Source organism: Arachis duranensis, chromosome 8 (genome assembly GCF_000817695.3).
Source record: "Arachis duranensis cultivar V14167 chromosome 8, aradu.V14167.gnm2.J7QH, whole genome shotgun sequence".
NCBI classification, from domain to species: domain Eukaryota; kingdom Viridiplantae; phylum Streptophyta; class Magnoliopsida; order Fabales; family Fabaceae; genus Arachis; species Arachis duranensis.
In genome coordinates this window covers 42,776,414-42,799,100 of record NC_029779.3, presented here as the reverse complement: position 1 = coordinate 42,799,100, position 22,687 = coordinate 42,776,414, and the positions used below count along the sequence as shown (strand labels likewise).

At 28.8% G+C, this 22,687-nt stretch overlaps 2 protein-coding genes across 2 annotated transcripts in view; both read right to left on the bottom strand.

Moving 5' to 3' along the window:
• LOC107462937 (protein CASPARIAN STRIP INTEGRITY FACTOR 1) overlaps positions 1–3,654 on the bottom strand; it is a 5,888-nt gene extending 2,234 nt beyond the window's left edge. The window contains exons 1-2 of the mRNA XM_016081626.3: positions 3,513–3,654; positions 2,912–2,967 (exon numbers count right to left, since the gene is read on the bottom strand). Coding sequence (XP_015937112.1) covers positions 2,912–2,967; positions 3,513–3,594 — 138 coding nt within the window. The 5' untranslated portion in view covers positions 3,595–3,654. The remainder of the gene's footprint in view (positions 1–2,911; positions 2,968–3,512) is intronic.
• Positions 3,655–11,563: 7,909 nt separating this feature from the next.
• On the bottom strand, positions 11,564–18,447 carry LOC107462938 (chaperone protein dnaJ 10). Its single transcript, XM_016081627.3, has 10 exons — positions 18,179–18,447; positions 17,662–17,721; positions 17,229–17,311; positions 15,408–15,573; positions 15,184–15,313; positions 13,847–13,852; positions 12,739–12,891; positions 12,455–12,627; positions 12,079–12,159; positions 11,564–11,975 (listed from the first exon to the last, which is right to left on the bottom strand). The coding sequence occupies exons 1-10, from the start codon at positions 18,263–18,265 to the stop codon at positions 11,889–11,891; spliced, it is 1,026 nt and encodes a 341-aa protein (XP_015937113.1). The 5' UTR covers positions 18,266–18,447; the 3' UTR covers positions 11,564–11,888.
• Between the last annotated feature and the right edge of the window lie 4,240 nt (positions 18,448–22,687).

Sequence of the window (22,687 nt, the reverse complement as noted above, 5' to 3'; positions counted from 1 at the left end):
ATTCAAAAAAAAAAAAAAAGAAAAAAGAAAAAAATTAAATTAGAATGAAGGCTCAAATACAAAACCACAAAAGTCACAGAAAATACAACACGACCCTATCAAAACTAAAAGCATAAAGAAATACAAAACAAACATCATGCATAAACATAAAAAATAATGTTACATTGATATAGTAGTTAATACTATATACTATATTTAGCACAAATAATAAAATGATCAAACTCTACAAATTTGTTAAGGATAAAAAAAAATTTAAAGCTTTTAAGGTAATAAGTCTATTGAAAATTTAAATTAACTCAAAATTTTAATTATTTAACAAGGCTTTTTATTCTTTTAGTATTAGTAAACTTAACGGCGGCGCCCTTAAATCCATTATCGTTCAAGTGTTTTCCAACAAAAGAAAAAGAAAATTGGGTTTTCTATCCAAAGCAGAACGTGAAGGATCCTAATAAATAAGAAGATAGAAAAAAAAAAAAAGAGAATATATAAATCAGCGGAAAGGACTTTGTATTTAAACTGGACAGTACAAAACAGAAGAGATGTTGAGGTAGTTCATGATTTCTGCACCATTATTGTTAGGTACAAAGCTTCAGAAGCAAGAAAGAGAAAAAGAGAGAGATTAATCAAAATATCGACGAGAGCTTACTGCATAATAATTAGTATTTGTAAATATATATGCTTTTCAAAGCAGGTAACTAATAATAAGAAGTTGTAACCTGTAACTTACCTTAAGTTTTTTCATAATGAAATAATAAAATATTTGAAATATAAAAAACATTTGATAATTGATATATTTCAACCATAATCAGTTATAATTTTTTAAAATTGAGTTTATTTATATTATTATTATACATATTGAATTTTTATCACACACTTATCACACAATTTATCGTAGATTTTATTGATATTAATTTTAATTTATTTTATTTTATAACCACTCACCCTTTTATTGATTCAGCTCACTCCACCTTATTCACAAGAAAAAAACTTTAAATTTTTATTACTGACATAACAAGACACGGATGAAGTAATTTAGAAGCTTGATGCATCAATTAGTTGGAGAGACTGAGAAATATTATTTACAATTAAAGGTATTTTATAAATTGAACTAATACGTGCTTGCTATACTCTTGAAGCTTTTGAGTCTTATTTCGGGTGGATTAGGCCAAATAATTCATAAATAATTGTAATTTTTTTTATAGAATAATATTTGAATTCGATGCTAATATAGTATTTATATAAAAAAAAGTTAAAGAAGTGAAACAACAAATATACTCACTGAATGAGGCTGTTCACAGGGCAAATAATTTTTTATAGTATAAAACATTATACTAGCTCTAATGAGATATGAGATATTATTTATAGGTTTGTGATTATACTATCCATAAATTTATATATATAATATCTATAATTACAAGTAAATAACATCTAAAAATTAAATTAATATTTATTAGTTATGATATTTATATACATATCATTTTTTAGTTATTATATAAGTAACTATCAAGTTAAAACAATGTTTTTAAATTTTATCATAATTAAATTTAAAAAAATATTAAATATTTAAATTAATTTATTCAATTAATAAATTTATTCATAACATTTATAAATTTACACACATAATATCTATAATTTTATATTAATATTTATAATTTTGTACTCATAACATTCATAATTTCATATATGTGATGTCTATAATTAATAATTTTTTATAATTAATATAACAAAATTTTAAACTATGTGTCTTGTTGTATTCTTCAAATTATTTTTTATTTAATATTATATGTATACTTATTTATTAATTTTAATATGATGACTTAATAATTACTTTTAAAATTTTATTTTTTAATTTTGTTTATTTTTCATTTTTTATTTTTTATTTTTTAATAGTCTATATATAAAATATAAGTTGTATAGTAAAAATTGTTAAAATTTGTTAATTTAACATCTATAATTTTATATGTATAACATCTATAATTTTAAACACATAATATCTATAATCAATGAATTAGTATTAATATATTATTTATTATTTTATTTTGCAGGTCAAAAATTAATAAATTAAAAAAATATTTTTTCAATAAATAAACATTAATCAAATTTAAGATGTTTTTATTTTTTGTAAAATATATTGAAACGATTTGAAATTTTTTTTTAGGATTAAAAATATCAAAATTTAAAATTTTTATTTGGCAAAAAGATTATAGAATTATAAATCTAACAAAAAGGAGAATTTTTTGAGATTTGATTCACATTAAATTTAAAATTGACTTTTGATATAATTAAATGAGAGAAGATAATTATAAAAAAATTAATTATATTACGCTCTCTTATCAATACAAATATTAATGATAATATATTTTTATTTATTATTTATAATGTTTTAGTTATTTAACATTAGAAGAGTGCTAGAGGGCCAGCAATTTTTATGATTTGTAGCCATCAAATAGCCATGAATGATTATTTTAATGGTGTGAGATTAGTGTGAAATTTTATTTAATGACTTACTTTTTTTAGCTGGCTACATGCTGGCCAAAATTTAAAAAAGTTACTTGCTCCATAGACTTTTCCTTAACATTATTCTACTGCATAATAATTATTAGTAACACAAGAAACGTTCCTTATGAGTACTCTAGTGCATGTATATATATGTAAATATAAATAAATCAAATATGTATATTAAAAATAAACTAAACACAATATATGTAGTTATACATAAATATACAGTACTGTATATAATACGCGCGCCTAACATTTTTGTAAGTATATATGCTTTTCAAAGCAGGTAACTAATAAGAAAGAAGTTGTAACATGTAACCTTAGCTTTTTTTTTCATAATAAAATACTAAAATATTTAAAATATTAATACCTTGATGATCTTAACTAATTAATATCATGCATGTATGTGTACCTCTTGAATTGCACTAACATCTGCAGCCACGTTACTCATGAACTCTGATCTTCTTCCTGTAAATGCGTTAAGCACAAAGACAAGGTAAATTACTTGGTTATATATAAAGGTGAAAACTCAAATGCAGTCGACTTTACGTAAAATTGATAATTGAAAACAGTTAGATGGTTTGATTTGACGGAATTTTTTTCTAACGACTCTCGGCTATCAACTTTATGTGAAGTCTACTGTACCTGAATTTTCACCGTATATAAAACAAAGGTAAGTAAAAGCTTTGGTGCTAGTTATCACATGCTTTCCACTAGGTAGTAGTTTGTTATCGATATTGTGAAACTTAAAAATGTACTATAATAAGAAATATTTATTTAATCTTAAATTTTAAACACATAAATCTGCATTAATTTGCACTTAGGTTCGTTCCTTTAGATTATTTAGCCACGCTAGGTAGCTTCTCTATGACAAAGTACGATTAGGAGAGTTAGAGATATAATTATTTATATAATTTTTTATCAACTTAAATTTTTTGAAACAACAATTATATGACAATGAGTTGTGATAGAAGAGAGAAGATACATACATAAAATTAAAAAGAGAAACTAACCTGCAAAAGAAGTTGAAAAAAGTGATACAGAAATGAGAAGGAAGAGGCAGAAGAGGATGCTGAACTTCTTCATGAGACCCATGATAATGATGAGTTGTGAGAGAGTTGAGAGAAAAACTCATGTTTCTTAATTCCTATATATCTATATATTAGAGGGAACAATAATAAACTGAAGTTGACCCTTTTTTTTTTCTAAACAAAACATGTTTTGTGATATTTAACCATAAATGTTTTTGAGTTAGGTTATAAAAATGTTTTATTTCTTTATTAGAAAAATTCAAAAGCCAGCATTATTTTTTTCCATCACTTTTAACTATTAATCTAATCTTTTAGTCTAATAATTTAATAATATATTTTTAATTCACATTTTTAAATATTATTAACTAATTATCAATTATAAAATAATAAATTCTACTAATTTTTTAACATTTTTTTGTATTATTATTATTATTATTATTAGATATACCCTAGATAATAATAGCTTTGGAATTTTACTTAAATAGATTTTAGGTAGAAAAAGCGGGTACATGAAAATTAACTTGATAGAGTTTGTAATTTAATTTATGATAGTAGTTTATTTCTAAATCTATATTGAATCTTTTAATGTATGAGTAGATAACAACCTTATTGTATAATAGAATATTTCTATTATAATAATTTAGTTAATAATGAAGCATTATTTCTATTATAATTTAGATATTAAATAGTATTATTTTGAGAAATAACTCTATAATCAATCTTGATTTTGGGTTTAAAAAAAACTAATTAGTGTGAAAATGAATAAAATGACAAATATTATAAACTAATAATAATAAATAATACTTCATTTATTTCAAAAGAATTGATTACAACAAAAATTATATAAGAAAATTAATAAATAAATTTTAATAAAGCTTAAAATTTATTGATTAGAAAAAATACTCATAAATAATTTTATTCAGTTATTACAATTAAATTAAGGTGTTATTTGGAAAAGTTGTATGGAGACCACTTTGCTTTTGTTGGAGCACTAAGTCTAAGATGTTAGTGGAATGATATAAATAATAATTAATTAGGATAATAGTTGAAATCTGACCATAGTGGGAAATTATTAGGATGCCCCTAATCTTTACAACAAATCAATATTTGAAGCTTATGAAACCTTTAATTGTATGTGACAATATACTTTTGGGTACTATTATTGAGGAGCAAAAAGGCTAATTGAAACGCCAACTTTCTTAGTATGAATCAACAAGAATAATTATTGTTACCCAATTGGCTTATGATGCAGACGACATTGATCATAATCTTTACCATAATGTTTTATGGCATTATGATGATGAAATTTGATCTCATCTCCATGACTCCAAGTAGGTTAAGCTTTATAAGATCAAATCTATAGACGCTTGAATGGAAAGTTAGAAAGCATAGCTACCTAGCTAGGTAGTAAATTAAATTAAAAGGGATATCATCAATCTAAAAGGTTGTGCATACTAAGTGACATTAGGTTGGCATAAAAATAGTATTTGTTAATTGCAAGTGCTTCCAATTATCCATAACGACAAGGATAAACGCACCATTCAACAATGAAAGGACATCGGTGGAGAATAAAGGTAATTAAGCACTCTCATATTTAATTTTAATTAAATTAAAGCGGGTTTATCTCATTATTAGCTCACTTAAGTCAAGCATTATCTTCTTCTCCTCTCTTATAGTAGGATTATCATTATTGGTCAACTCGTTAGGATTGATTGGTAAAAAAAAAAAAAAGAAAAAAAAAGAAAAGAAAAATTAAGACTAAATTGTGTTTGGAATATATAGGCCAGTAGGCCACCACAACAAATGCAGATAGTGTTCTCCGGTCGGGTCGCAACGGTTCACGAAGCTTGGCCAGGTCAACCGCCAGTTCCGATTTTGAGTAACAAATATTGGAATAACCGTTGCAAAATGCACATGGTAAGTAGCAGCAACGGTTTTAAACCACTACTGAAGACAATTTTGAAAAAAATATATCTTTTGGGACTATTTTAAACTGCTGCAAAATTTTTCATTAAATTAATATGAAATATTATAGCGGTTTGTAATCACCACGATCATACACACAAAATTATTACAATATCAAGGGTCGGTGACTCTGTTTAACCACCTCTAAGATTAATGTAGAGTGTAAAGCACAGAACGAGGGAAAGAAAAAATGAACATTTTGATGATTATTTAAAATTATTATTTTATTAGTATTTTTTATGATTATTAATTGTATGTTAAAAAGTATGTTTAATATTTTTAACGTTTAAAAATTGTTAGTAATTATGAAAAGAAAAAGAAAGTGTTAAAGGTATTCTTGTCTTAACAACGGTTAATAACAGTTAGTGATAGTTTCAGGGTGTGTTTGGGAAACTTGGCCTGCGTAGAAGAATGACGGGTGTGTTTGGAAAACCCGTTGGAAGGGAAGAAGCACGTTTAAATTTCTTGAAAGTTTCGACTTTTGGTTTGGCAAATTTTTTTCTCATGAACGCAGAAGTGATTCTGCTGCCAAAACCAGCGTTTACAAGAAGCAACTATTTTTAGCTTCTGCGTTTTCTTAACGGGCTTTTAGCCATAGATACTAACCTTTTATTTACTTTTTACCAACTTTATCCTTTGTATATGTTATTGTATTATTTATAAAATTCTTGTTATTTCTATTTATATGAGCTCTAATTTTCTATTATTTATTATTTTTATTTTTTTAACTATTTGTTTGACATTATACACTTTTATGATCGTGATTTTTATGTATTATGTTTGTTATTATCTTTTTATAATATGATTTATTAATTCTATTAGGTAAAGTAAATTAAATAAAAAAATTAACTATAAATAATAATAATAATAAAAAATTATAACATACTAAAAAAAGAGTACTAAAAATACTAAAAATATATTATATAAAAAGATCATTAAGAACTTTTAGATTTATTTCAATCGCCCGTCGTATTAATCTCCGGTTACCCACCGTAACAATATATATATATCTAAAATATATAATTTTTATTTTTATTTAAAAAAATATTTTGTCTATTTTTATATGTTATTTTTATTTTAGTAAGTAAATATTAATTTTATTATAAAATTAACTAATAAAATCTATTTAAATATCTAAATTAAAACAATAGGATAATATAAAAAAAATCTAAGTTGATGTCCATTTTAGTAATTTTTTATCTAAAAGTGATTTTAAATGGTACAAGCCAAACAACATTTATTTTACTATAATCCATTTTGATACAAAAATTAACAAACATAAATCACTTTAACACAAACCTACTTTTGACCAAAATCAAGTTTGCAAAATCAATTTTATGCAAACTTCCGTTTGCAAACTGTAATCCAAACACACACTCAGTGGCTAAGAGAAGGAGGTTGAATCTTAGTCCTTTTTTGCTTAGTAATACTTACTTGTCTTTTAAACAATTTCTTGTGATTTTTGTCTCGTCCCTAGTCACGAGACTTTTCTTTTTGTCTCGTAACTTGACACAAGATATTTTGCAGTTTTATCTCCTGGGCAGCAGAAACATAAAATGGAGTAGAAGAGAAGAAAAATAACACCCAGATATATCCTGGTTCAGCTGCTAAGTGCAGTGCAGCCTACATCCAGTCTCCATCACAACAATGATGGAATTTCACTATAATCTTCTTGATTACAGACTGTAAAATGCTAACCCAACTTACAAGGGGATTCCCACAAAATCATGAAACACAACACAGATGTACAAAGGAACTCTAAGGACATCTATGACTTTTTTTTTAATTTTGCACTCTCTGCCTTTTTCCGTTCTATGGCTTTTTCTTACAAATCTCACTATTTACTTTTTTCCATGAGACTCAAGACATGACAAAATTAAACAGAAAAATTACAAAAAAGAATACATTGAAGGAGAAGAAAATCTGTTAACTCAAGTAGCTCTGAGAACTTTGTGCCTTGCACTCTCACACTTTCTCATTGCTTCAAACCCTGACTGTTCACCCTTATATAGAGAAGGGGAAGCCTTCAAGGTTGAAACCAAACAAACCAAGCTAACTTCTTCTTCTTCAATAACAAAATCGGTTCGGCCAGAGAAAGAGAGAAGAGATAACTCATGCAAAATTCAACATGCAATTACCTCTAGTCCTTCCTTGGTCATCAATTTTCATCCATCCGAGCGCTCCATCCTTGGCTTGCTCTCTAAGATGAATTTCTGACCCTTGATACTTCATGATAATGATAGCTTCATCTGCTCCACTTTTGCTTTCCCCCTCATGTAGCCACCCTAACTACCTTCTGTGATGAGTAAACCCAAAAGCAGAGACAAGCCATCCCAAATATCTTCTCCTTGCTGGCCGAATCTCTTTCAACCATTTTTGGAATGGAGAAGCCAAGATCTCATCACCATATCTTACCATAAGTGATAAGAATCTCAGCTACTATATTTTTTATGTTTTCTTGCCATCAGTTCGATGGTCTTGATGCATGTAGCTCCTTCTTTCTTTTGGTAGCTCAACTTAGTTTTCATAGTTTCCTGTGATATGACCGAAGGTAGAAAGAAGATGAGAGAAGATAGAGCTTGAAGAAAAGCAATTAAATGAATCAAATTAATTGAAATGGGATTGTTTTTACTTTCCTTGCAGATTAGCGTGCAGCATTGATGTCTTCAATCAAATTAATGACACTTTCTCTCTCATAGTTCCATGCATGTATTAACTTTACTTTAATGATATTTGATTTCCACTACATGCTAGAAATGGGTTCCGTTGGAGGCAAACCTTGCTTTCTTTTAAACTTGATTTCGGACCAATTATGCTTGCCTTCATGCAATTTTAATTTTGGGCTTGTAACAACAAAATTCAATCTGGCCCAATTTCCTCTTGATTTCGGACCAATCTACAATGGTCTAATAACAAGTATTTAAGTTGGACCTGTATTACAAAAATTGACCCAAATATCAAAACAAATATTCAGCTATAGAATCATTTTAATTTTTATATCAATGTTGAGTAAATTCACACTTGAGCTTGCATTATATCATTTAATTTTTGGCCCAATATAAACCTGCATTGCAAAATTATTTTAATCAACATTTAATCTAAAATTTTATTTTGCAATTAATTATATTAATAATGTTTAGTCATCACAAATATTAATTTAGAATTTTCTAAACTCATCAGTTAAGTCAATAATTGTTAAAAAACGTGTTTAAAAATATATATTTTTAACAATAATAAATACTATTTTAATATTAGTATTATCTTAACAACTAATCACACGTTTTTTTTAATTATAAAATAATATAAATACATAATTAATGAATAACAACTGTATTTTTATACTAGTGTCAAGAGTATTTGGTATATAAATAATATTAGTTTTTCTTTTAAAATAAAATAAAAAATTTTATTATTTTTCTAAATATGATTTTTAGATTTTAATTTCTTAAATACGATTTTTTTTGGCATTTGGACAAGTTTACCAGACCCGACGAACTCTATACAAAATAGCAAGTTCCCTTACCCTCCCCCGAATTTCCTTTAAAGTTTTCAAAACGCACATTTTTTTAATTTATATTATCGTCTCTAAGAGTATATAGATCTACCAGCAGTATATAGAGGAATATACAAAAATACACGGACAACAAGCATGACTTCTTCAAGGATTTTTTTAATTATAAATTAAAAAAAATAAGTCATATTTAACCATGACAACTATTATTATCTCTCCAAAAAATATGGGTATACCGGAATAAATCATATTTAATAAGAATTTTTTAATTAAAAATTAAAAGAAAATATTTTTCAAAAAAGATCCGACTTATTCCTGTGTACTCTTGTGTATTTTACTTTTTTTGGGAAATAAGTCGTATAGACTATCCAAAAAATAAGTCGTATTTTATTTTTGGGAAATAATTTTTTATTTTTAATTAAAAATCCTGGTTAAATATGGCTTATTCCGATGTACTCGTGTATTTTTGGAGACAATAATAATGCCATTGTTAAATATGGCTTGTTTTTTCTTAATTTATAATTAAAAAAATCTTGAAGAAGCCATGCTTGTTGTTTGTGTATTTTTGTGTGTTTCTATATACTGTTTGTAAATCTATATGCTCTTTTAGAGACGATGATATGAATTAAAAAATGTGCATTTTGAAAACTTTAAGGGGAGTTCGGGGAGAGTAAGGCGAACTCTGTAAAAATTATAGAGTTCGCGCCGGCGAATTAAAGTCTAAAAATCGTGTTTGAAAAAATAATAAAATTTTTTATTTATTTAAAAAAAACAAATAATGTTTTTTGTTTTTAATAGTCAATATATAATTGTAATAGAAAAATTACAATGAATTGACGCTTAACTTGTTTATAGTTGAAAGAGAAAGAAAATTGAAAATTCTCACACCCTTAAATATTTAAAATAATAAGATGAGCTTATGATAATTTTTAAGAAACACTCAAAGTAGTGTGAAATTAATAATAATGTCTATTTTTAAATATAATTACTGAAGCATTACTAGTTACTACTGCATGGCTATCGAATTTGTCCATAAACCTTCACTGTTATTCATAAATCATGTATATGAAAATTAAGTTTAATTTGATTATTTAACTGTGCCACTGAAAATAGTTTCAATACGTGAAAAGAATTTGATTATTGTATATGAATAAGTTTGATTATACATATAATATGGTTACATTAATTATGAAAAATATTAAACTACCATCAGAATTTAATATTTTTATCCATCACTTAGTCATCAATTCAATTTTTTTAGTCTGGTAATTAACTATATATTTTATTATATATTTTTAAATATTAATAACTAACTGATGTCCAAAAATAATAGATTTTAATAATCTTTTAGTATTTCTCATTAATGATTTAACTGAAAAAATTTAATTATTCTATTGTATAAGATTTTATTATTTTAATAGTTAATTATTTTTTATAACACAATACCTGATGATTGATTTGAGTATTTGACGGACGAAATAGTTTCCATAGAGTTTTTTGTTTGGTATTAGGGATGATTTCGTTCAAATTCCCTTTCTCCTTTGTCCTTTCTACATTCCTCTAATATTTATGCTTGTCTATGTAGACCTGTAGTCGCATGCACTGATGCACACGCCACACTCACATAATATATATCATTATTTATTTAATAATAGAGATCTAATTAATTAATATGGGATGCTTTGTCAACACAAGAGTGGCAAGTGGCAACATTATTTATTTATTTGTATCACGCAGACACGTAGTGAAACTGTGAAAGCATTATAAAGCACCCATTTTTAATTCCAAAAGCATGATTTATAATAAAAACACCTTCTTTTAAGTGCTTCAACCACGCCATCTGCTTTAGAACAAATTTTGATTTGATATTTATATATTACACAACAAATTTTAATAAGAAAATTCTATGTATATTACACAACAAATTTTTTTATAAGAAAATTTTGATATTTATATATTACACAACTATTAATCGGGTGTTAGCAGGGGGTAAAAAGCATGACGAGGCAAGCTTAATTTTGAGTTAAACAATCTAATCTACATTGCAAATTAGTGGCCCAAACTTAGACTTCCTTTCTATCTACTTTTATTTATATTTTTTGTTTTATAGGACTAACCTAGCGTGTTTAAAAACTTCATGAAGCTACTTTGCAAGAAAAGTTTTAAGTAACCAAGTTGGATTGGTCTAGCGGTTAATTTATTAGTTTGGTGAAGCCGCGACAGATTAATTCTTAACTTGTTGAATTGGAAAACACTCGAACTTCAATTTAGTTCTTGAAGTTTCAATTGCCTCAATTTAGTCTCTAAACTTTTCAAATTTTAATCACGTTAGTTCCTACAGTAGTTTCCGTGATAGAGTCAATTGAAAATTTTAAGAACTAAATAGAGACAATTAAAACTTCAAAGACAATTGAGGTTCGAGTGTAACATCACGAACAAATTGAATATTTTCTCGGAGTGAAATACTAAAACCACTTATTTTAGACCGGTACTTAATTAAAGGAGTTCCACCTATCCCAAGAGTTTGAAGTGCAGCATGAATAATAGAGAACTTCAATAAACACTAAATGGGAATTTTGAATGAATATTGAATATATAAATACGTAACGAACACTAGCTTTGCAAACAAGAAGTTGGAAATGTACATCGATTTGTTTGCAAAATAAAAATGGCAGGCTAGGCTAACCTGTAATAACTCAAACTACACAGCAATGATAGCAGTTAAATAGCATTGGAACAACAGTTCTTTTGCTTCTTTGTTGTACCTTTTTTGCCCCCCTATTGTGCACTGAAATATACAATATTGAAATCCAATCCAAACTCAGAGATAGCGTAGGCATCAGTTAATTCATTCAGAACCACATCAAATAAATTTAACAAAATTATCGTGATGGAGAAGATGATGTTGATAATGGTTTCTGACATTCACGTCGCAGGCTGTTTTCCCTAGTGTAAGCAGATTTAGCACCCTGAGAAGCATGATGGAGCATTCTTAATCAGATAAAAACAAAATGTAACTAGGGCTTAACGAAGTCTTTGATCCATGCATAAGTGAAAATCATATTGACTTACTTGAAAGATGGTTCCTAACTTCTTTAATGCTTTTGCCCGAGATTTCAGAACATCTTTTGAGACACTTGGATCTCTAAGAACCTGAGATACATAACAAGATGATTTTCTTAAATCCTTGCAATCAAGTGAGATTTCATGATATAAATTTATTCTTATCACTGTTGTTATTACATGCATTTCAGCTTATCACCGTTCTTAGATGCTTTTAGTTATGGTCTAAAAGAGTATTAAGGTTTGAGTATTAAAAACATTGAGAAGAGAAAAGATATTGATAGCACATCAGGAAAACGAGATTTTTTCTGAGTAGCTTGTTGATCTAACAGCAACCAAGCACTGCAGTATTTTTACTTTTTCTTTTTTGGGTAATGCAACTTACAACTTGGCAAACGCGTGACAGAGTTGTTTCAATATCGATCACGTTGATCTGCCATACAGAATTTATCATGGCCTCCTTCTTTTCTTCCAACACTTTTATCATGCTTTCTTCCCTATTTTCAGATTGGTTTAGCTTCTTCAGCTCTTCTTCTATTTGAATTAGTGCCACAGCTCCTACAGAAGCAATTAAGTTCCATTAAAACCTTTCAAATTTGAGCAACACCCATAACCGTAAACTTTCAACTAAAAAGACTATCAACATTTTTATGGAAAATAGTCTGCTACCAGAGGCTGCCATCACTTGGGACTTTATTCGGTGTCCTTTGTCTCGCACCCACTCTGCCAAGAAGGGAACATTCATATATCGTCTATCCTTTCCAAGTTCCTTTGCAGCTTTTCGTGTGTAGATATAACCAATTGTATTAAAGAATGAAGGTCGGCACGACGTTAAAAAAAAAAAAAAAAAAAAAAAAAAAAAAAAAAAAAAAAAAGCAGCAGCAGAAGTAGAGAGGCAAAGAACCAGGAGTGAAATTAAAAGAGAAATGGTAACATTCATGGATTTTATAATTTCTATTCCATCTTTCTGATAACTTTATCACCATTTTCCCTGAGTTACAAGAGGAAGGCTGGCACTTAGCTAAGTCAGGAAGAAATTCGACTTAAAGTTACCAAGGTTGTCTCAACAATTGAGCCCATTTTCTTAACTCAGGCTTGGCTTACTCCTAGATCGAGAGCCAAGTCCGATATCAGCTGTGTAAACAAAATTTAAATCAAAAGAAACTAAGCCAGGAGATTCCATCATACATGAGTTTGTAGTTACTACAACATTCTTCTAATTGTACCATGTTAACATTAACACCATTCTCCCTAATGTTAACCAAAGGAGGGTTGACATTTGCTAATTTTGGAGGAAAGCCAACTTATGTTATCAATGCTTAGCCTCAAAGTCATTCTTATCTCATAAACTGTGCTCATGGTCAATGTGCAAGGCTGAAAATCCTGTTCAAATTGAATTCCACCGTCAAATACGCAGTCATAATAATTAGGTTAAGCTGGTTCCTAAGGAAAGGAAGATCCATCCAACAGAGGTGATTTACACAAAATCAATGCCCTCAAATATATCCTATATATGCAATAAGAATGTACTTTGTTGAAACAGTATTCAACTTCAACTTTGATATGAGTTGTATGAGTGATTGAAATTGAATCATGTATGCTGGAAAGTCCTGTCAACAGTGTCTTTTTTATTTTTATTTTTTTAAAAAAAGCAGCCCCCAGTTTGGAGCTTAAACCACACACAATAGTAATACACATATTAGGAGACAACAATGGAAAGGCTTACGCTTCAATAGCATACAGTTAGTGTTTGCTTAATAAAGAAGTGCTGTCCAAACAAAAGCTTTTTGCCTTTTTACCTCAGAAGGAGATATGGTCATATGGATTTTCAAATGATCTTGTCCAAGGGGAACCTTTCCATGTTCAGAGATGAAATCAATAATTGAAAATAAGATTTACATGAAAAAATAGAAAAAAGATTCGAAAGTCCGAATTCACATCCTAGTCTCAGATACCAGATAGCTGAAAAGGGTTTCTGTATCATTTAAATTCCCATTAAATGCAACCTAATGACCTGTATGGTTATGTTGTCCACTAGAAGGGTATGAGATCTATGCTGTATTCTTGGTTGGACAGAATGGGGCCAAGAATGATTGCTATATTGAGACCCAAGGGACCCTCATTGCATAGAATGAGATAATTGCTAGTCAGGTATTAATAAGGCACAACCACTAGTAGAACCTCAGCACAGGTTAATAAAATTCAAACATAACAAGAATCTTCATAATCTTACTACGGCATCAGTTATAGAGTGCCAAGACGATACCAAACTAACCATATTATATATATTTCAAATGTAGCGAAGACATAATTTAGACATCTTCCTTTAGTGGGAAATAATGTCATTCAAATAACATATCAAACCATTCAAATTTCTAAACCTTAAACTTGATCAACAAGCTTTAAATTATTTCAGTAATTCCATTTATATTGAAAGATGAAGATAATATTCGCACCTCCAGATCATGTGAAACTAAATAGGAAACCCTTATGGTATACATCAACAAGAAAGGTTCTCCTAAGCCCTTTCACATTGAAACCTCCGTAATAGGTATTGGTATTTATCCAGATTTTATTTTCTCATTCTCGGTAGACAAGGTTGAAGCCATTCTATCAAATTTTTTCTAAATTTTTTTAATGAAAAATAATACAACCCCCCAAAAAAAGAGAAATAAACCACATAACAAAATTTGAATTAACTATATATAAATATATTTGATATGAATATAGAAAGAATAAAGAAAAAATGGAATTGTCGAGAACCCTTTAAATCAAGTAGTAATGTAATGATTCAAGGAAAAATTAAGCCTTGCTCATACATGGGCTTCTCGGGTACAAAATGAGCCACTTCAAATAGGTTCATTGTTCCGGCCCAAAATACTATTAATCCGGTATGGGCTACATGAGCTCCCAGTAGTTTACTGGATAACCAGTAGTTTCTTGGTCATGACTACAGTGCTCAAAAAGCTTTAAATACATAACTAACTCATTTTACATGTAGCCACTGAAAACAATTTAATATTGTTCGTAATGACAAATGTAAGTTATTGAAAAGTATAGACTGTCAACCATTGTTAAACAATACAATATTAGTATTCAAAATACGGTATTTACCAGCTGTTGAAAGACGGATAGCTTCTTTATTTGCCCAACTAATGAATTCATCTACTCGACCCTCAACAAATGGTTGCAGGTGATTTTTGAGACTTGAAATGAGCTTTAGCTCCCTTTCCTTCTGCCGTTCCTGGTGATAATACAGTATGAAACAGATTCAGCTACTGGAATATGGGGAAGGGAAAAGGAAGAGTAGGTGTGGAAAACTGGTAAGAGATAATTACTTTCAACTTCTCAAGAAACCTCTGCTTCTGAGCTTCAGGATCCTGTATGTTGTCTTCAATTTCTATAGTTGCCATAGAAATGAAGCTTAGTACTCCAATGTAATCTTCAAATAGGTCATTTCCGAAAACCATTCCAAATACAGCTGTAGGGTCTATCATTGAATCGCTGGAAAACGGAAAAGAAAAATCAGTGTTCATACAGGTTTCCTTAATTAACAAACAGAAAGCCTGTTAAGATCCTTGAAAAGGAAAAAAATCAAAATATTGTCAGAACTCAGAAGCATCTAGAAAGGTCCCTTGGGCATTAGTTCATCAATACAATTTTGATAACCCAATATAGGAGACAACATTCACAAATCTGAATAGATCAAGTTATCGTTATTGTTTAAGCAAAGGTTCTGCAACGCTATCTAAATATGTTTTCATAGTGATAATTGGTTAGGTCTGGTCTGTAAGTTCTAACTAATCTCAAAAGGAAACGTAAACTAAGGTTCAACCACTTGCGGTAATAAAACATTGCCCACATTACATAAACAACCCCCTCCCAAATAACAATAATAATAAAACAAAATAAAATGGAAAAAGGAAAACAAAAAATGCTAGACCTAAGGAAAGTGTAGAGGGAAGATATAGAATAAAGGCAAGAAGAATGAGAATGTAACCTCCTGCCCATGTGCCAGGTAACAAGGGGAGATCTATAGCAGTTCATTTTAAGGTCTGAGTAGTAGAGGGGAGGGGAAAGAAGAATGCCACAAAAGGATAGTGTGAGATTTTATGCAGGGAGAAAACAAGCCTCTTGAAGAACAAGCTTGCAGCATCTCACATCGTTTAAGTGCCTTTTGACCATCATAGAGAAAGACAGGAAAAAGAGGTATATTTAAACCAAGAGAGTGCAACTTTAGTCCCTTATAGTTTCTGAAAACCATATCTAGCATAAGGAGCTAATTACAAACATTGTGGACTAGGATGTTATGCCCAATGAATCCTAAGAGTAACTCTTCTTAAATTAAAACAAAAAATTTCTACCCCTTTCTCTTTCCATGTGCAAGTCGGAGTAATACTGATTGTTGGATCAGCCACTTGACACAACACCAAAAGCTATAGTTGTTAGCAAGGAAGCACTTTTATTTCCTTATATATAGTTGCTTAGAACTGCATCTAACATCAGGAGGTGGAGCAACCATTATACAGGAACTATAAGCAAGCTAGGATGTTAAGCCCATCATCCCTAAAGGAGATGCTGGCTAAATTAAAACCAATAAATACCTTTAGATGCCAATACAGAGATTTGATTAAATAGAAGGTATCCCAATAATCTAAGTAAGGAAAACCAAGAAACAGCATTGATGAAACCATTAAAAATGATTTATAATAAAATAACTTGCTTATCGATATAAGACATAGTAGTGCCATTTGATCCAAATATCCATGTAATTTGACCCCATTTATGGGAAAACAGCTTCGTTGTTGACTCTCTTTATCTTTCTCCACAGGAATTACAATAAACCCAATTTCTGGGCTCAAATCAAACTAATATCAACATACAAACATACGAAAAGAGTATACTCAGTGAACAAATATATCTCCGGTTACATTTCTATCTGTCTAAAAATTGAATATAGTAACCAAGAAGAGGAAATTAAATGAAAGATGATAAAAAAAATAGTTAAACACTAGCATACTGAACGGAATCTATATGACTTAGCTCCCAACTGCAATAAAATAACATAGTCATTTGATTATTTGAAGAAGCTTAATTACTTGCAATCCACTATTAGTTACTCAATTTATTTTCAACCATTAAAGGTAGAAGGAACTTACTCTTGTACTCCTTCCTTTCCATATTTATCATATGCTTCACGCTTGTTAGGGTCACTTAAAACCTGGTAAGCTTCACCAAGTACCTGCATATAGATACTAGACTGAGAAAAGTATACTAAGGAATACCAAAGCAAGCTAAAGGATTAGAGAGATCCAAATTATAAATATTTCAACGTATAATACTCCTAAGTTAGCAACAACCACGACAAGGCATAGGGAAAAACTGATGAAGATATTGAAACATGCTGGAGAACTTTTAAGGAGTAACCATTTGAATAGAGTTAACTATTTGTATCTCTTCCAGATAGGAATAAATCTTCTATTAGTAGGAATTAAGAAAGAGAAAAATTATAAAAATTATTAATGAAAGCTCAGTAAACTTCTTCAGTAGTCAGTACCATGAAGCCAAAAACTCTGGTTCTTAGTAACTTACCTGAAACTTTTCTGCAGCCGTAGGATCTCCAGGATTTTTATCAGGGTGAACAATTCTTGCCTGCAAAAAAGAAGAGAAAGAGGGGTAAGAGAGATTAAAACAACACACAAGATATAATATCTCAAGGTATTCTCAACTCTGAAAAAGAAAAAAAGTAAAAAGGTATTCTCAACACACAGAAGAAACCCACACTTTCTTACATTTTTCGCCCTTAAAATTTCACATAAATTTCAGCTTAAAAAGTTCAAAAAAGAAAAACATCTCTACATAAAGCGAGGTACATATTAGATCCATGAATAAGGCAACACTGCAAATTCGGTTTTCCAAAAAACAAAATTCCCAACATAAAACGCTTCAAATGAAACGAATAATCAAAGCAGGTTCATAACGGGTAAGATAGTAACTGTTCCATTAAAAAAAGTGATGACAGATTTAAAAACAGATCAGGTAATTTAATAACAAGATCACAAAAATGAAAGTTAATAATGTCAGATTAATTAATTAAGTAATGAATTACCTTGATATAATAGGCCTTCTTGATATCTGCGGCAGATGCATCAACGTTGACACCTAATGTGTCGTAGTAGGTGGTTTCCTTCACCATTGCGATTCAGAGCTCCTTAAAGATCAAGCAAATTGAAGATTAAATAGAAAAATCCTTATTCTCAGATTTTCTTTTATAACCACCCCAATAGAACAATTCACAACGAAGTTTTCGACTAAAAGAAATTGAGAGAGAGAGAGAGAGAGATTCGGGTGAATCCGTGTGGCAGATGACACGGTGTCGACCTGAAAAGGATGATGACGTGTTTTTAACTTTTTATTCCCGCATCAATGGTCATCAAAGAAAATAATTGTGATTACAAATAAAATATTTTATCCTGTTATAGTGTTATTACATGAAAATTAAACCTAATAAATTGGTGAGTCAAAAGTTGATGAGCTTAATTGTAATAAAGTGTGAGTTTAATTTTTTTAGTGTAAAATGTTTTATATAGTTATAGTTATAGTTATATAGATATAATCGTTTGAGAAAATGATAAATTTATCTGATTTTTTTATTTGTGAATATTTAAATTTTTAAAAATTTAAAAATATATTTAAAATTTTTATTTTTTTAAAATTTAAACACATTAATTTTAGAGGCTAATTTGTCTTATTCTAAAATTTTTCACGTATATATCCATAATTTTGTATTAATCAAATCAGTACAACAAGAATTATATTTAATTCTTTTGTTAGATTTACATACTCAAATAAAATAAGAAATTATAATACGTTCAAGATTTTAAATGTACTTTTAAATCATTCAAGATTTAGATATCTGAGAAATAAAATATTAAAAATTTATTTGTCATTTTCTCTATTTATTTTTCAGATAATTATTGATACAATAAATAAAAATTAATTATTTTTATAAATATAATATTACATGATTAGTTACATATATAATGCTATTTGAAAATTAAATTCATAAATTATTCGTGTAAATTTTTTTTTATCAATGTTCATACTTATCAATTTATCAAATAGAGATAAAATAGTATTTAAAAAAACTTATTGTTAGACAATAATAACTTTAAAAAATGTGAACGATAAATAAATAATTTAAAATAGTAACATTTGATAAAAATAACTCTCTATTAAGTAATTTCATTTAGGTGGACAAAAAATACTAAGTTGACAAATAGACTTAATAAAATGATTAGTGGTACAATTTTTTTTTCCTTCTCTCTTCTTCCTAAATCTATCTTTTTCTTTTATTTTTTTTTCTTTCAAAAGAGACACAAAGACAAAACAATATATACACATTTTTCTCCACCTCTTTTATTGGTGTAAGAACTGTTGAATTTAAAACTAAACAATAAATTAATTGATAATGACTAAATATTATTATTGAGTTAAAAATTTAAGTGTGTGTGATTAATTTGTTTAATTATGCAGAAAATTAATATAAAACAAACTGGCTCAACAATTAGTTTCAAGCCCAATCATAAGCTAACAAAGCTCAACATTGGTTTAAATCTAATAAGCATTCATATCATCATGTTTAATCCAAAGAATGAGTGATCCAAAAAGCATTCATATCATCATGTTTAATCCAAAGAATGAGTGATCCAAAAATAAGCAAATAGCCCAACTACTAATTCAAGTCCATTCACTCATTTGGTTGCTAACTAAACAATAGAACTTCGTCCCCAGGGAGACAAACAACCTGGCGCACACTGCAGCGAAATTGGAGTCGGACGGAAAATTGAGGAGAAATTGGAGTAGATTACTTCCAAGTGAGCTGCGGGAGATACTACGGGATGAGACTCCTCAGACAAACAGATTGGATTTTTATCCCTCTGCAGAACTGGTGAGATATAATTCAAGGCTAGAGCAGCAGAGAAGCAGGAACGACCACAATCATCCCCATGAACAACTTACATCAGAAATTAAGGTGGCAGACATGAACATCCCCGAGCAAACTATCCCTGTTCCAACTTTAGCAAGTAGCTCCATGACACAAAGCAGTACACCCAGAGGAACCGAATCCGATAAGGAAGAGGGAGAAGCGCGTGCGAAGCTTTCCTCCTATTACAGGGTCAATGGCGCGGGACCGCAGCAACCTTAGGAGTCTCCAACGGTGGCTTCAGATTACAAGTAAAGGAGGATATCATAGACTTTCATCTGGAGCTATGGATAGTACCAAGTCAAGCCATGTCTCGCCGATAGGAAAAAGTGAACTTCCCTTTCTCAGACCCAAGAAAATTCTCTCAGCCCAGTGTAGTTGATCTCTTCCCAAACTGGGTTTCGTAGTACCAACATCCAAGGACTAGGAGTAGATAAAACAATCTTCACTGAAGTTCCGATTGACAGTGTCAGCGACGAAGGTTTCGATACAGTTAAATTAGTTCTAATTTTAGTACTTGTGGTGGGAGCCTATTCCGTCGACAGGGCATCAGGTGCCAACATTATGGCCATTAAGATAAGAAAGATTGTGATAGGCAGTTGCAGCATGTATAGGATTCTAGTTTTTTGGATAAATCCAAGTATTGGGAGGGAGAGAGAATACGCTCTACTGTTTTGAATTTTATTGGAGTTTTTTTTGGGTAGGGCCTGTTTCAGGCCTTCTCCATGACCAAAAAAAAAAAAACAATAGAACTCCGTGGCCGAGGCATTGCACCAATGGCCAATATGTTGGCCTCACAGAAGCCACATCCCATATTCGAATCCCAGCTATGACTGGATAGTAATGGAACTTTTAATGTGTGTAGGTGAGTGTATGAGTATGTATGACTAAGAAAAAAATAATGGAACTCTATTTTCATCAGCTAAATCAAAGTATAAAAAGTGAGTTACTAATTTCAATAAAAAAAAAGTCAAAGAAACTAGGGTTAAAAGTAAAAATCACATTTGAAGGCTCATTAGATAAATTTTTTTATTTTTATGCAACATTAAAGTTAAAATCTCCTCTCTACATACATCGAATCAAAAAGCTCAAGGATTTAGAGGTTATGGCGCTTTTGCAAGAAATTAATGGTAAAAAAAATTACTTTGGGTCAAAACACAAATGAAAGGATCATATTTAAGAAGTAAGATGAAAAAAGATAAAAGAGAAGATATAAGGTATTACTTCTACTCTATTTCTCTTCTGTGATGTCGTTGCCACTGCTGATATTGGAAAAGAAGAAGTTAAATATGTGCAAGCCAAGCTTTGAGTTTTGGAAGCTTTACTCTTCTACTAAAGGGATAAATGGCCAAGGATTAAGGCAAGAAGTGAGAGTATAAAGTTTGGATTTTCGTAGCTTACAGAACTATTATCTTTTTCTTCTTTATGGTTCTCATTGAATATTCCATTTTCTTAGTTTAATCTTTCTTTGTTTTAATGGAGAAAGACAATACAGTGAAGAATGTATGAAAAAAGTATTTGAGTAGAAAAAGATAGAATTAGACTTGGAGAAAAGCCAATATTTATTTCAGAATTCTTTGTATATTTTTCTGTTTTATTTTTATGATCTTAAAGAAATTTTCTTGCAAGTTGGGTAAGCACTTTGCAGTTGAAATCTAGGGAGTGAACTGTAATATCTCGCATTTTTTAAAATTTAAAGAGGAATAAGTTGTGATTTTATCTTATTAAGTTTAAACTTTATAACTTTAGAAATTATTCTATTAGAGATAATTGCGTTCTAAATCAATTAAAATTCTTAATTGTAATTTTATTATAATTGAATATTTTGTATAATTTTAATAATCCAAAAATAAAAAAGAATTGTATAGTTTAATTTAAGTAACTCCTATTATAAACAGGTTGCGACTTATTTTACTTTGAACTCTTTATTTTTATAGACTAATTTATTAAGAGTAATTAAATTAGTTTTATTAATATTTGGAGTTAAATTAATTTATGCTTAAATATGTTGTAATAAGATCAATTAGGTGGATGCCTATTTATGATGGACAGTTGAGTATTTTCAAGAAAAATACATTTAATAGGATTTGAAAAGAAAAACCTTATACATGTATAAATAGGAGGTTAAGCTTCTATTAATTACACACACAAGCAATAAAACAAAATATTATTCTCTCTTGTACAAATTCTCTTTCTTTTATTTTTCTATTACAGTGAGATAATAATTATGGTAAATATTACCATTAGAGTTATTTATTTACGTTTCTTTATTTTATATCTATTTTATCTTTTCAATTTATTTTTACAATAAAATATAATTTTTTATTATAATTAATTATTTTATACAAATTAAAATTAAAATTTTGATAATAGAAACTTAATGAAAAGTTATATCAATAATCCAAATAATTGATATTTTTAGATTAAACGGTATTTTATAAAATATAATTAATATATTTATTTTATAATTTAAATTAAAAATAATGATTAAAATCATTAATAAATAAAAAAATTATATGCATTTTAAAATTAATTTTTATAATGTTATATTTAAATCGTAAATTATTATATTATTCGTATGTAATTTACTCTAGTCCTAAAGATTCCTAATTTTAACCCTAATATCACAAT